The following is a 14,154-nucleotide window of genomic DNA, read 5'->3' on the forward strand; positions in this document are numbered from 1 at the left end:
ATTAAGAGCTTTTGCTACTGGTTCCTTGCATAAAATTTTATCATTTTAGAAGCTACATAAGGAGTCTAATTTAAAATGGGAAGGGGGCATAGTTTATGCACTGGAGCAACATGGTATTTAAGTACAAAAATGAAATGCACTAATTTTTAATCTGAGATTTATTTTCCTTTAGTCGGCTAGCTTGATTTCTCAGCTTTGTTGTAATAACATAAACATTTTTATGTTTATTTATAGGTGGCTTTAACCAAGAGAGCAGATCCAGCTGAGCTTAGAACAATATTTTTGAAGGTCAGTATAAAGGAATCTATTTTGTTTCTTGTTTGATTTGTGTTGTATAACTTTTAACTATTATTTTCAAACAGCTCTTTATTTCATTGTTATATTTTGAAAAAGTCCCAAAGTGTCAGCCCAGCGCGGTGGCTCACGCCTGTAATCCCAGCACTTTGGGAGGCTGAGGTGGGCGGATCCCCTGAGGTCAGGAGTTTGAGACCAGCCTGGCCAACATGGTGAAACCCCATCTTTACTAAAAGTACCAAAACTAGCCAGGTGTGGTGGCACGTGCCTGTAATCCCGGCTACTCAGGAGGCTGAGGTGGGAGAATCGCTTGAACCTGGGAGGCTGAGGTTGCAGTGAGCTGAGATCGTGCCACTGCACTCCAGCCGGGGCGACAGAGCAAGACTGTCTCAAGAAAAAAAAAAAAAAAAAGAAAATCCCAACATGTCTTAAGAGGGGAGAGCCTTACAAATACATCTGCTTTTTAAAATGTAGGTGACTGTGAGTCATCACATGGCTTATATTTTAATTTCTTTTATCTCATGTGGTGTAAGGTATGTGAATAAAAGCGGTTGCTGGAGTATTCAGTTTTGCAACCCATTTACCTTTCCAGGATTGACCCGTATAGCTTTTTCTCCTAGGAAGTTTAAAGCTCATTGTAAACATCTCAGTAATCCTTCACTCATCCATGGGACTATACTGTCTCTCCCTGGTAGAAGCCTATTGTTGTCATCATCATTATCATCACTTTATGATGACTGCGGTATCCTGAGAGGAGGCTCCAGTATGGATAATACTAGATACTAGAGCACAACAGACACCATGGAAGTTTGTGTCTTATACTGGCATCTTATATTTCCACCTATTTTGTGATAGTGGGCAGTGAATGATTAATAGAATAAAAGTCTGTCTCAGGTTCCAGACACCGAAACACCTTTATGTTATTCAGCCGAAATTAAAGTACTCAGAAAAGAAAAGGCCACTTTTGTAAGATAATATACACACATATAATATATATGTATATATACACACACATATATGATATATTATTAATAACATATATTAATATACACATATTATATATATATATGTCTTTCTAAACATTATGAAAAGGCAGCTGAGTTGTATGGAAAGAGGACCAGGGTGTCAAATGAGAAATTCGATGTGTACTGAATATGGTGTAGAAAGGTATTAAATCTATGAACCTCTCTTTCCTCATCACAATGTGTTACTATTAAAACTAATTGAGACATCAAGGACTTTGAACATGGACAGGATATTTGATATTAAGGAGTTGGTATTAATCGATGTTTAGGCTGATAATATTCTCATTATGGGAAATATAGAGTCTATGTTTTAGAGATATACACTGAAACATTTTTACAGATGAGACTACCGTTTCTGAGATTTGCTTTTAAATAATCCAGTTTTGTTGGGTTGAGGAAAATGAGTAGGCAGTATGATGATAACTTTTGAAATTGGGAAATGGAATATTGGGTTTATTACACTGTTCTCTCTACTTTGTATATGTTTAAAAAATTTTCTTTTCTTTTCTTGTTTTTTGAGACAGAGTTTTGCTCTTGTTGCGCAGGCTGGAGTGCAATGGCGCTTTCTCAGCTCACTGCAACCTCCACCTCCCGGGTTCAGGTGATTTTCAGGCTCCTGGGTAGCTGGGATTACAGGCATGTGCCACCACACCCAGCTAATTTTGTGTTTTTAGTAGAGATGGGGTTTCACCATGTTGATCAGGCTGGTTTTGAACTCCTGACCTCAGGTGATCTGCACGCCTTGGCCTCCCAAAGTGCTGGGATTACAGGTGTGAGCCACCACACCTGGTCTGAACATTTTGATAATAAAACATTTTTTAAAATTGTAACGATTCAGTGAGGTAACTTATATGAAAGGTGTCCTGCATCTGATATGTGTTATATATTGATTCAGTAAATGCTTGAAATTAAGTAATGATTTAAGTAAAGGAGAAATAAAGACTCCAAAAGAAAATGAATTAAAAGCAGGGATAGTTTTGTGGGGAGGAAAAAAAAGGACACATTTGTAAGGAGATTTAGATTATACATAAAAAATCAGGATTCTGGACACCTGTAATCCCAGAGAGAGGCTGAGGTAGGAGGATGGCTTGAGCCTAGGAATTTGAGGCTTCAGTGAGCTATGAATGTGCCACCACATTCCAGCCTGGATGACAGAGTGAGACCCTGTCTCTTAAAAACAAAGCAAGGTTCTTTATAAATTTGTTTTTAGCCCAGAAATACAGTGTAGAGTTTCTTTTTTTTCTTTTTTTTTTTTTCTGAGACAGAGTCTCACTGTGTCTCCCAGGCTGGAGTGCAGGTTGCGCATGGCAGCTCACTGCAACCTCTGTCTCCTGGGTTCATGTGATTCTCATGCCTCAGCCTCCCGAGTAGCTGGGATTATAGGTATGTACCACCACGCCTAGTTAATTTTTGTATTGTTATTATTTTTTTTTATTATACTTTAAGTTCTAGGGTACATGTGCACAACGTGCAGGTTTGTTACATATGTATACATGAGCCATGTTGGTGTGCTGCACCCATTAACTTGTCATTTACAATAGGTATATCTCCTAATGCTATCCCTCCCTCCTCCCCCCACCCCACAACAGGCCCCAGTGTGTGATGTTCCCCTTCCTGTGTCCAAGTGTTCTCATTGTTCAATTCCCACCTATGAGTGAGAACATGTGGTGTTTGGTTTTTTTGTCCTTGTGATAGTTTGCTGAGAATGATGGTTTCCAGCTTCATCCATGTCCCTGCAAAGGACATGAACTCATCATTTTTTATGGCTGCATAGTATTCCATGGTGTATATGTGCCACATTTTCTTAATCCAGTCTATCACTGATGGACATTTGGGTTGGTTCCAAGTCTTTGCTATTGTGAATAGTGCCGCAATAAACATATGTGTGCATGTGCCTTTACAGCAGCGTGATTTATAATCCTTTGGGTATATACCCAGTAATGGGATGGCTGAGTCAAATGGTATTTCTAGTTCTAGATCCTTGAGGAATTGCCACACTGTCTTCCACAATGGTTGAACTAGTTTACAGTCCCACCAACAGTGTAAAAGTGTTCCTATTTCTCCACATCCTCTCCAGCTCCTGTTGTTTCCTGACTTCTTAATGATCGTCATTCTAACTGGTGTGAGATGGTATCTCATTGTGGTTTTGATTTGCATTTCTCTGATGGCCAGTGATGATGAGCATTTTCTCATGTGTCTTTTGGCTGCATAAATGTCTTCTTTTGAGAAGTGTCTGTTCATATCCTTCGCCCACTTTTTGATGGGGTTGTTTGTTTTTTTCTTGTGAGTTTGGCTGAGTTCTTTGTAGATTCTGGATATTAGCCCTTTGTCAGATGAGTAGATTGCAAAAATTTTCTCCCATTCTGTAGGTTGCCTGTTCACTCTGATGGTAGTTTCTTTTGCTGTGCAGAGGCTCTTTAGTTTGATTAGATCCCGTTTTTCAATTTTGGCTTTTGTTGCCATTGCTTTTGGTGTTTTAGACATGAGGTCCTTGCCCATGCCTGTGTCCTGAATGGTATTGCCTAGGTTTTCTTCTAGGGTTTTTATGGTTTTAGGTCTAACATGTAAGTCTTTAATCCATCTTGAATTAATTTTTGTATAAGGTGTAAGGAAGGGATCCAGTTTCAACTTTCTACATATGGCTAGCCAGTTTTCCCAGTACCATTTGTTAAATAGGGAATCCTTCCCCATTTCTTGTTTTTGTCAGGTTTGTCAAAGATCAGATGGTTGTAGATGTGTGGTATTATTTCTGAGGCCTCTGTTCTGTTCCATTGGTCTATATCTCTGTTTTGGTACCAGTACCATGCTGTTTTGGTTACTGTAGCTTTGTAGTATAGTTTGAAGTCAGGTAACGTGACGCCTCCGGCTTTGTTCTTTTGGCTTAGGATTGACTTGGCAATGCAGGCTCTTTTTTGGTTCCATATGAACTTTAAAGTAGTTTTTTCCAATTCTGTGAAGAAAGTCATTGGTAGCTTGATGGGGATGGAATTGAATCTGTAAATTACCTTTGGAAGTATGGCCATTTTCATGATATTGATTCTTCCTATCCATGAGCATGGAATGTTCTTCCATTTGTTTGTATCCTCTTTTATTTCATTGAGCAGTGATTTGCAGTTCTCCTTGAAGAGGTCCTTCACATCCCTTGTAAGTTAGATTCCTAGGTATTTTATTCTCTTTGAAGCAATTGTGAATGGGAGTTCACTCATGATTTGGCTCTCTGTTTGTCTGTTATTGGTGTATAAGAATGCTTGTGATTTTTGTACATTGATTTTGTATCCTGAGACTTTGCTGAAGTTGCTTATCAGCTTAAGGAGATTTTTGGCTGAGACGATGGGGTTTTCTAAATATACAATCATGTCATCTGCAAACAGGACAATTTGACTTCCTCTTTTCCTAATTGAATACCCTTTATTTCTTTCTCCTGCCTGATTGCCCTGGCCAGGACTTCCAACACTATGTTAAATAGGAGTGGTGAGAGAGGGCATCCCTGTCTTGTGCCAGTTTTCAAATGGAATGCTTCCAGTTTTTGCCCATTTAGTATGATATTGGCTGTGGGTTTGTCATAGATAGCTCTTATTATTTTGAGATACGTCCCATCTTTATCTAATTTATTGAGAGTTTTTAGAATGAAGGGCTGTTGAAGTTTATCAAAGGCCTTTTCTGCATCTATTGAGATAATCATGTGGTTTTTGTCTTTGGTTCTGTTTATATGCTGGATTACTTTTATTGATTTGCGTATGTTGAACCAGCCTTGCACCCCAGGGATGAAGCCCACTTGATCATGGTGGATAAGCTTTTTGATGTGCTGCTGAATTTGGTTTGCCAGTATTTTATTGAGGATTTTTGCATCGATGTTCATCAGGGATATTGGTCTAAAATGCTCTTTTTTTTGTTGTGTCTCTGCCAGGCTTTGGTATCAGGATGATGCTGGCCTCATAAAATGAGTTAGGGAGGATTCCCTCTTTTTCTATTGATTGGAATAGTTTCAGAAAGAATGGTAGCAGCTCCTCCTTGTACCTCTGGTAGAATTCGGCTGTGAATCTGTCTGGTCCTGGACTTTTTTTGGTTGGTAGGCTATTAATTATTGCCTCAATTTCAGATCCTGTTATTGGTCTATTCAGAGATTCAACTTCTTCCTGGTTTAGTCTTGGGAGGGTGTATGTGTCGAGGAATTTATCCATTTCTTCTAGATTTTCTAGTTTATTTGCGTAGAGGTGTTTATAGTATTCTCTGATGGTAGTTTTTATTTCTGTGGGATCAGTGGTGATATCCCCTTTCTCATTTTTTATTGCGTCTATTTGATTCTTCTCTCTTTTCTTCTTAATAAGTCTTGCTAGCGGTCTATCAATTTTGTTGATCTTTCAAAAAACCAGCTCCTGGATTCATTAATTTTTGGAAGGGTTTTTTGTGTCTCCATCTCCTTCAGTTCTGCTCTGATCTTAGTTATTTCTTGCCTTCTGCTAGCTTTTCAATGTGTTTGCTCTTGCTTCTTTAATTCTTTTAATTGTGATGTTAGGGTGTCAATTTTAGATGTTTCCTGCTTCTCTTGTGGGCATTTAGTGCTATAGATTTCTCTCTACACACTGCTTTAAATGTGTCCCAGAGATTCTGGTATGTTGTGTCTTTGTTCTCGTTGGTTTCAAAGAACATCTTTATTTCTGACTTCATTTCGTTATGTACCCAGTAGTCATTCAGGAACAGGTTGTTCAGTTTCCATGTAGTTGAGCGGTTTTGAGTGAGTTTCTTAATCCTGAGTTCTAGTTTGATTGCACTGTGGTCTGAGAGACAGTTTGTTATAGTTTCTGTTCTTTTACATTTGCTGAGGAGGGCTTTACTTCCAACTATGTGGTCAATTTTCGAATAAGTGCCATGTGGTGCTGAGAAGAATGTATATTCTGTTGATTTGGGGTGGAGAGTTCTGTAGATGTCTGTTAGGTCTGCTTGGTGCAGAGCTGAGTTCAATTCCTGGATATCCTTGTTAACTTTCTGTCTCGTTGATCTGTCTAATGTTGACAGTGGGGTGTTAAAGTCTCCCATTATTATTGTGTGGGAGTCTAAGTCTCTTTGTAGGTCTCTAAGGACTTGCTTTATGAATCTGGGTGCTCCTGTATCGGGTGCATATGTATTTAAGATAGTTAGCTCTTCTTGTTGAATTGATCTCTTTACCATTATGTAATGGCCTTGTCTCTTTTGATCTTTGTTGGTTTAAAGTCTGTTTTATCGGAGACTAAGATTGCAACCCCTGCCTTTTTTTTTTTCCATTTGCTTGGTAGATCTTCCTCCATCCCTTTATTTTGAGCCTATGTGTGTCTCTGCACGTGAGATGGGTTTGCTGAATACAGCACACTGATGGGTCTTGACTCTTTATCCAATTTGCCAGTCTGTGTCTTTTAATTGGAGCATTTAGCCCATTTACATTTAAGGTTAATATTGTTATGTGTGAATTTGATCCTGTCTTTATGATGTTAGCTGGTTATTTTGCTCGTTACTTCATACAGTTTCTCCCTAGCATCGATGGTCTTTACAATTTGGCATGTTTTTGCAGTGGTTGGTACCGGTTGTTCCTTTCCATGTTTAGTGCTTCCTTCAGGAGCTTATTTAGGGCAGGCCTGGTGGTGACAAAATCTCTCAGCATTTGCTTGTCTGTAAAGTATTTTATTTCTCCTTCACTTATGAAGCTTAGTTTGGCTGGATATGAAATTCTGAGTTGAAAATTCTTTTCTTTAAGAAAGTTGAATATTGGCCCCCACTCTCTTCTGGCCAGAGATCTGTCGGCAGATCAGTTTCTGTCGAGAGATCTGCTGTTAGTCTGATGGGTTTCCCTTTGTGGGTAACCCGACCTTTCTCTCTGGCTGCCCTTAACATTTTTTTCCTTCATTTCAACTTTAGTGAATCTGACAGTTATGTGTCTTGGACTTGCTCTTCTCGAGGAGTATCTTTGTGGCGTTCTCTGTATTTCCTGAATTTGAATGTTGGCCTGCCTTGCTAGGTTGGGGAAGTTCTCCTGGATATTATCCTGCAGAGTGTTTTCCAACTTGGTTTCATTCCCCCCATCACTTTCAGGTACACCAGTCAGATGTAGATTTGGTCTTTTCACATAGTCCCATATTTCTTGTAGGCTTTGTTCATTTCTTTTTTACTCTTTTTTCTCTAAACTTCTCTTCTCGCTTCATTTCATTCATTTGATCTTCCATCACTGATACCCTTTCTTCCAGTTGATCGAATCGGCTACTGAAGCTTGTGCATTTGTCACATAGTTCTCGTGCCATCGTTTTCAGCTCCATCAGGTCATTTAAGGACTTCTCTACGCTGGTTATTTTAGTTAGCCTTTCGTCCAATCTTTTTTTCAAGGTTTTTAGCTTCTTTGCTTTGGGTTCGAACTTCCTCCTTTAGCTCGGAGAAGTTTGATCGTCTGAAGCCTTCTTCTCTCAACTCGTGAAAGTCATTGTCCGTCCAGCTTTGTTCTGTTCCTGGTGAGGAGCTGCGTTCCTTTGGAGCAGGAGAGGTGCTCTGATTTTTAGAATTTTCAGCTTTTCTGCTCTGTTTTTTCCCCCATCTTTGTGGTTTTATCTACCTTTGGTCTTTGATGATGGTGACGTACAGATGGGGTTTTGGTGTGGATGTCCTTTCTGTTTGTTAGTTTTCCTTCTAACAGTCAGGACCCTCAGCTGCAGGTCTGTTGGAGTTTGCTGGAGGTCCACACCAGACCCTGTTTGCCTGGGTATCAGCAGTGGAGGCTGCAGAACAGCGAATATTGCTGAACAGCAAATGTTGCTGCCTGATCTTTCCTCTGGAAGCTTCATTTCAGAGGGGTACCCGGCCGTGTGAGGTGTCAATATGCCCCTACGGGGGGGTGCCTCCCAGTTAGGCTACTTGGGGGTCAGGGTCTCACTTGAGGCAGTCTGTCTGTTCTCAGATCTCAAACTCTGTGCTGGGAGAACCACTACTCTCTTCAAAGCTGTCAGACAGGGACATTTAAGTCTGCAGAGGTTTCTGCTGCCTTTTGTTCAGCTATGCTCTGCCGCCAGAGGTGGAGTCTACAGAGGACTCCTGGAGCTGTGGTGGGCTCCACCCAATTCGAGCTTCCAGGCCGCTTTGTTTACTACTCAAGCCTCAGCAATGGTGGGCGCCCCTCCCCCAGCCTCACTGCCACCTTGCAGTTGGATCTCAGACTGCTGTGCTAGCAATGAGCGAGGCTCCGTAGGCGTGGGACCCTCCGAGCCAGGCGCGGGATATATTCTCCTGGTGTGCTGTTTGCTAAGACCGTTGGAAAAGCGCAGTATTAGGGTGGGAGTGACCCGATTTTCCAGGTGCCGTCTGTCACCCCTTCCCTTGGCTAGGAAAGGGAATTCCCTGACCCCTTGCGCTTCCTGAGTGAGGCGATGCCTCGCCCTGCTTCGGCTCACACTTGGTGGGCTGCACCCACTGTCCTGCCCCCACTGTCCAATGAGCCCCAGTGAGATTACTCCAGTACCTCAGTTGGAAATGCAGAAATCACCTGTCTTCTGCATCGCTCACGCTGGGAGCTGTAGACTGGAGCTGTTCCTATTCGGCCATCTTGGAACCATCCACCAATTTTTGTATTTTTAGTAGAGACGGGTTTCCCCATGCTGGCCAGACTGGTCTTGAACTTGTGACCTCAAGTGATCTGCCTGCCTCGGCCTCCTAAAGTGCTGGGATTACAGGCACAAGCCACCGTGTCTGGCCACAATACAGTATACAGTTTCTAAGGTGGAAAAGGATTCTGGAGGATGAAAGTCCAGAAAACAGAAAAGCATTTGTTCCTTACCTAAGCTGATCTCTATGGTTGTGCATGTTGGGACCACCATGGTTGGAATGAGGTCTGTATGAGAGAACCAGAGAAGGTCTTCGTATGTGCGTTTAAGGTGTGTTGATATTGTAAAACTCCGGTGACAGAAATCTGAAAGATCACTTGCAGAAAAGTAACTAAGTGGGCTGCCAAAGATCCTATCAAAATGGAAAGTAGCTCATTAGCTTAAGCTGGTAAAGAAGTCATCGTTCTTTGAACTGAGGACCTATCTGTTACTTCTGTTTTCTCAACAAGCAAGAGTGGTGGGCATCCTTCTGACAGGAAGTGGGAACACCATAGAGGGTGTCTCAATACATGGTGCATCTTACAATCTCACTGGTTGGTGTGATCCATTGATAAGACTCCACTTAAAGGCTGTGTCCACATTTCAAGGAGGCCATATGGTCCCTGGAGAAGCTAGGCTGAGACCTTAGTTTGGAACGATGTATCTTTGTCAGCTGCTACATCCACTTTCAGCAGCCAGCAGGACTATACTGGGGGAGAGTCTAATTGATCAGGTAGACTTAGAGAGGGTGAGAATTCATGCAGAGTTCTGGAGAGACACCTGTAGTGTTTCTGTTTAAGTGCACTTGAAGGCCGAGGGTGGAATCTTTGGTATAGATGGGGAAGTACTGTCTTCCCTTGGGGTGGCTGGGACTATGTGACTTTTGAGTAACAGTTTGTGTGGCTTGGAGTCCTAAGAGATGACGTCAGGGGGACCATACCTGAAGAAAACAGCAGTCAGCAGTTTGTGGAAAGGATTGTGGATCTGGCAAAAGTTCTGGTGATCTCATCAGGCCTGGATAGTGTGGTACCAACCCAAATCTGCCTTGGCTTAGCATGCTAAGGATGTCAGGTTTACCATTTATCACAGATGGTATTGTGGTGAGGGGAAGAACGGGAAACACAGCAATGTGGGGACCGTGCCAGGCTGAGCTTCTTAGTTAATTATGGATCAGCAGTAAGCATTCTGTAAACCTGTCTACTTTGCTGATTTTCTGTGACTTTTTCCTGACTTGACTTTCTTCCTAGTAAAAATTCCATGTGAAATATCCCAGCCTTCTCTCTGCTAACCTATGTAAAGAGAGGATTCTTCTTTAGCTTGGGAGGTGGAAGGGAGCTTCATTGCAGCCTTCACACCAGGTGTGATGGTAGCAGGAAAGTTGGCAGCTCTGTAGATCAGCGACAGCCAGTGGAACTGAGCCAGATAAGGAAAGAGGGCTCCTAGGGGATTAAAATGAGCCCAATTCTGCCCTTTTCATTTGAGAATTTAGAATCAGTTCCACTGTTTTTTTGAAGGTACCTAGATACAGTGTCATGGACTGGGTATGTATCAATGCATACATCATGGCTCCTGTCCATTAATATCAGAGTGAGAACTGTGTGTAAGTGTAAAAAACCCCAGAAGCCATGATATGATTGATAAGTAGTGTACAGGATTAATTAGCAGAAGATGGTGTGGTCTAATTATATCTTTCTATGGAGAGTCATTAAGTTATGGAGAGGTGGTAATGTTTGAATTGCGCTCGAAGATGAGTAGGTAGAGAAGGGTTTGTTGGTAATGGAAGACCTTTTTAGGCAAAGAAAACAACACATACAAAGTAAAGAGCTGTCAGAGTGCCACAGGTGTGGAGGGAATGGCTAAACACTTGGGCTGGCTTGGGGCACAGGATCCTGGGTGGTGGTAGTCAGGACAGGACTTGTTATAAAACATGCGGGGCTAAGGCATACGACAGATTTTTTTTTCTTTTCTTTTTTTTTTTTTTTTTGAGATGGAGTCTTACTCTGTCACCCAGGCTGGAATGCAGTGGTGTGATCTCGGCTCACTGCAAGCTCTGCCTCCCCAGGTTCATGCCATCCTCCTGCCTCAGCCTCCCAAGTAGCTGGGACTACAGGCGCCTGCCACCATGCCCGGGTAATTTTTTGCATTTTTAGTAGAGATGGGGTTTCACCGTGTTAGCCAGGATGGTCTCGATCTCCTGACCTCATGATCCTCCTGCCTTGGCCTCCCAAAGTGCTGGGATTACAGGCATGAGCCACCGTGCCTGGCCAACGACAGATGTTTTCTTATGGAGGATGTTCTTGTGGCAAGTGGCAGGTAATGTTTCATCTAGATGTAGAAGTTAGAGTCTAGGAAGTCAGTTTTGTTTCTAGTCTTAACGACATGCGTTTTTCTGTTTGCCTAGTACTTTTGGTGTTGCTTCCTGTTAGTTTAAACAGATGTGTATTGAGTGCCTACCATTTAAATAAAACACCAGGAAACTCTGTGGTGAGTCGGAGGTGCAAAAGATTTATAACAATGACCACATCTTAAAGGAGCTCAGATTTTATATAAGAGACCAGATGGATAGGCATGCAGGAGGTAACAAAGAATCTTAAAGTCGGCATACCCCAAGGGCCTGCGTTGTGGTTAAAGCAAATGCTGTAGGAGGTGGAAGGAGGGAGCAGCCCCCTTTGTGGAGAGTGGTCAGGGAAGGCCCTTAGGAGAGAGAACTTGGGGAGTCTCAGGGACAAGTGGGAGAGGCGACAAGGAACACGTTTGAGGGAAGGCCTGGAGATGAGTCGAGGGGAAAACAACCTCTCCAGGTTGAAGGAGTATTGTTCATCCTTTAAGTGTTTATTTAAATACAACTCTGTCTCAAAGTATGCTGAGTATCACAGGGTGTGGGTGACAGGATTGGAAAGGTAATTGGGGGTTTGGAATTCCACTAAACAGTAGGAAGCATTCGAGGCTTTTTGACGAGGAGATGGGTGTGAGATTTGATTGGTGCAGCAAGGCCACAAGTTAGGCAGCCTTAGGGTTGTGGCAGCAGGAGGAATGGAGAATGGCAAGATAGAGTCACTTTGAAAGAATATTTGATTAAGATGGCTGATTTTTTATAATGGATGAGAGAGAGCAGAGAGAAAATACAGCCTGAGTGCAGAGAGGTGCCAGTAATAAGAATAGAGAAAGTGAGAGGGAGCCAGTAGCTTGAGGGAGGAAAAAGAGATGATGTGTGCTATTGTATTAGTAACAGAGAAAGTGAGAGGGAGCTAGTAGCTCCGGGGAGGAAAAGAGATGATGCGTACTATTAGTAATAGAGAAAGTGAGAGGGAGCTAGTAGCTTTGGAGAGCAAAAGAGATGATGTGTACTATTGTATTAGTCTGTTCTGTTCTCATGCTGCTAATAAAGGCATACCTGAGACTGGGTAATTTATCAGGCAAAGAGGTTTAATTGACTCACAGTTCCACATGGCTAGAGAGGCCTCACAATCATGGTGGAAGGCGAATGAGAAACAAATTCTCGTCTTATATGGTGACAGGCAAGAGAGCTTGTGCAGGGGAACTCCCATTTATAAAACCATTGGATCTTCTGAAACTTATGGGGAGACTGCACCCATGATTCAGTTATCTCCACCTGGCCCCGCCCTGGACACATGGGGATTATTACAATTCAAGGTGAGATTTGGGTGGGGACACAGCCAAACCATGTCAACTACTTAGAAGTATATAGTCTCAAGTAACTAAATCTCTGTAGCGAAAGATGGAAAAATTGGGGAAAAGGGCTGAATGAGAAACAGAAGACATATTACAGAGTAACATAGTGAATTACACTTGGATTTTTATAATTGTTTTGTCAACAAAAGCATGATATCCACTTTTAAAATGTCTGTAGGCAAATTTTGAAAAACAGTTAATTCTTTTTTTGGAAACTTTTTATCACATCAATTTTATATGCATTGAAAATTTAAAAGGCAGATACATAAACAAAAGTAACTTGTGATCTTTGTGTAGGAAGATAGATATTTATATATTTATTTATCTCTCAGTCTGTGTGTCTCTCTGTATGTATATAATTTTTTTTCCCCTTAGGAGAAAAAAATACTGTTTTCTATCTAGTTTTTTCTCTTACCTGCTATGTTACAGATACTTTTTCCTATTATTCAGTGTGCTTCTATTTTTTATTTTTGTAAATTATTTTGTTTCTTCCATGATGATTTAGAGGAACTACTTTTAAACCAGTACAAATATGTCATAAATAATATCTGGCCATCTTCTAACCAGTTGAGTAGTTTCTTACGCAGTAAGTTACCTCACATCTTTTGGTAAGCAATACATTAAATTTGATTAGTAAAGACATTATACAATTAATTAGGACAATTAAAATTTGCTTTAAATATTTCTTTGAGGGAGAGGACACCACATTTTTACAATCCAGAGGTCTTTTTTTTTTTTTTTTTAACACCTATTATGCCATGAATTCATAGGAAATAGTTTCCAGCAATGCAGGCTCCTTCTCGTGAGTTCTCACAAAGTGTGCTTCTCTGTGTGGAGCAGGCTGACACCAGGTACACCTTCTTTTTCTGATCATTTTTCTTCATGCATTTCAGGAAGCTATCTCAGCTCTTAGAGTGCTTAATGTGCCCAGCACACACATTGATTCTCTTAGCAAGAGTCTTGCCCTTAACTTGTTGTTTACAACAGTGCCAACAGCATGCTGGGTGGCATTGTAGACTCCTCTACTTTTGCCATGGTAACACTTGTAAAGCGTTCCTTTTTGAACAGTACTCATTCCCTTAATGTCTACAATATCACCTTTCTTATAGATTTGCATATATGTGGCCAAAGGAACAACTCCATCTTTTCTAAAAGGCCTGCAGAACACATATTGAGTGCCTCTCCTCTTTCCCTTTGTGTTCATCCCATTTTGGTGAATTACTGGAAGATGGTGGTTCCAGCTGAAAGGAACCCTACTACAATATTTTTAATGCTGCATAATATTCCTACATATGGCTGTTTCTGTTTTGCCCTAACTTATTGAAGCACTATTTATTATTGAATATTTAGTTGTTTCCTGTGCTTTACTATCATGACAGCACTGTAATGATAGTATTGTACCTACATTTTTGCATATAGCTAGCATTATTTTCTTAGGATAAATTCCTAGAAGTGGCACCATTGGGTTAGAATGGGTTTACAACATATTAAGGCTTATGATTCCCCTTGGTAGACTGCCTCTCATGAAGGTTATTTCAATATATATT

General features: G+C 41.2%; 1 protein-coding gene across 2 annotated transcripts in view; it reads left to right on the forward strand.

Moving 5' to 3' along the window:
• Positions 1-14,154, forward strand: part of SLC25A13 (solute carrier family 25 member 13) — a 203,082-nt gene that overhangs the window by 25,044 nt on the left and 163,884 nt on the right. Inside the window, exon 2 of one of the 2 annotated variants that reach the window (XM_019031252.3) lies at positions 235-288. In XM_019031252.3, the coding sequence (XP_018886797.1) occupies positions 235-288 (54 nt within the window). Of the gene's footprint in view, positions 1-234; positions 289-14,154 lie in introns of those variants that run through there. The other variant, XM_055347820.1, reaches the window with a different exon arrangement.

The sequence above is a fragment of the Gorilla gorilla genome, chromosome 6, assembly GCF_029281585.2.
Source record: "Gorilla gorilla gorilla isolate KB3781 chromosome 6, NHGRI_mGorGor1-v2.1_pri, whole genome shotgun sequence".
Lineage (NCBI taxonomy): Eukaryota > Metazoa > Chordata > Mammalia > Primates > Hominidae > Gorilla > Gorilla gorilla.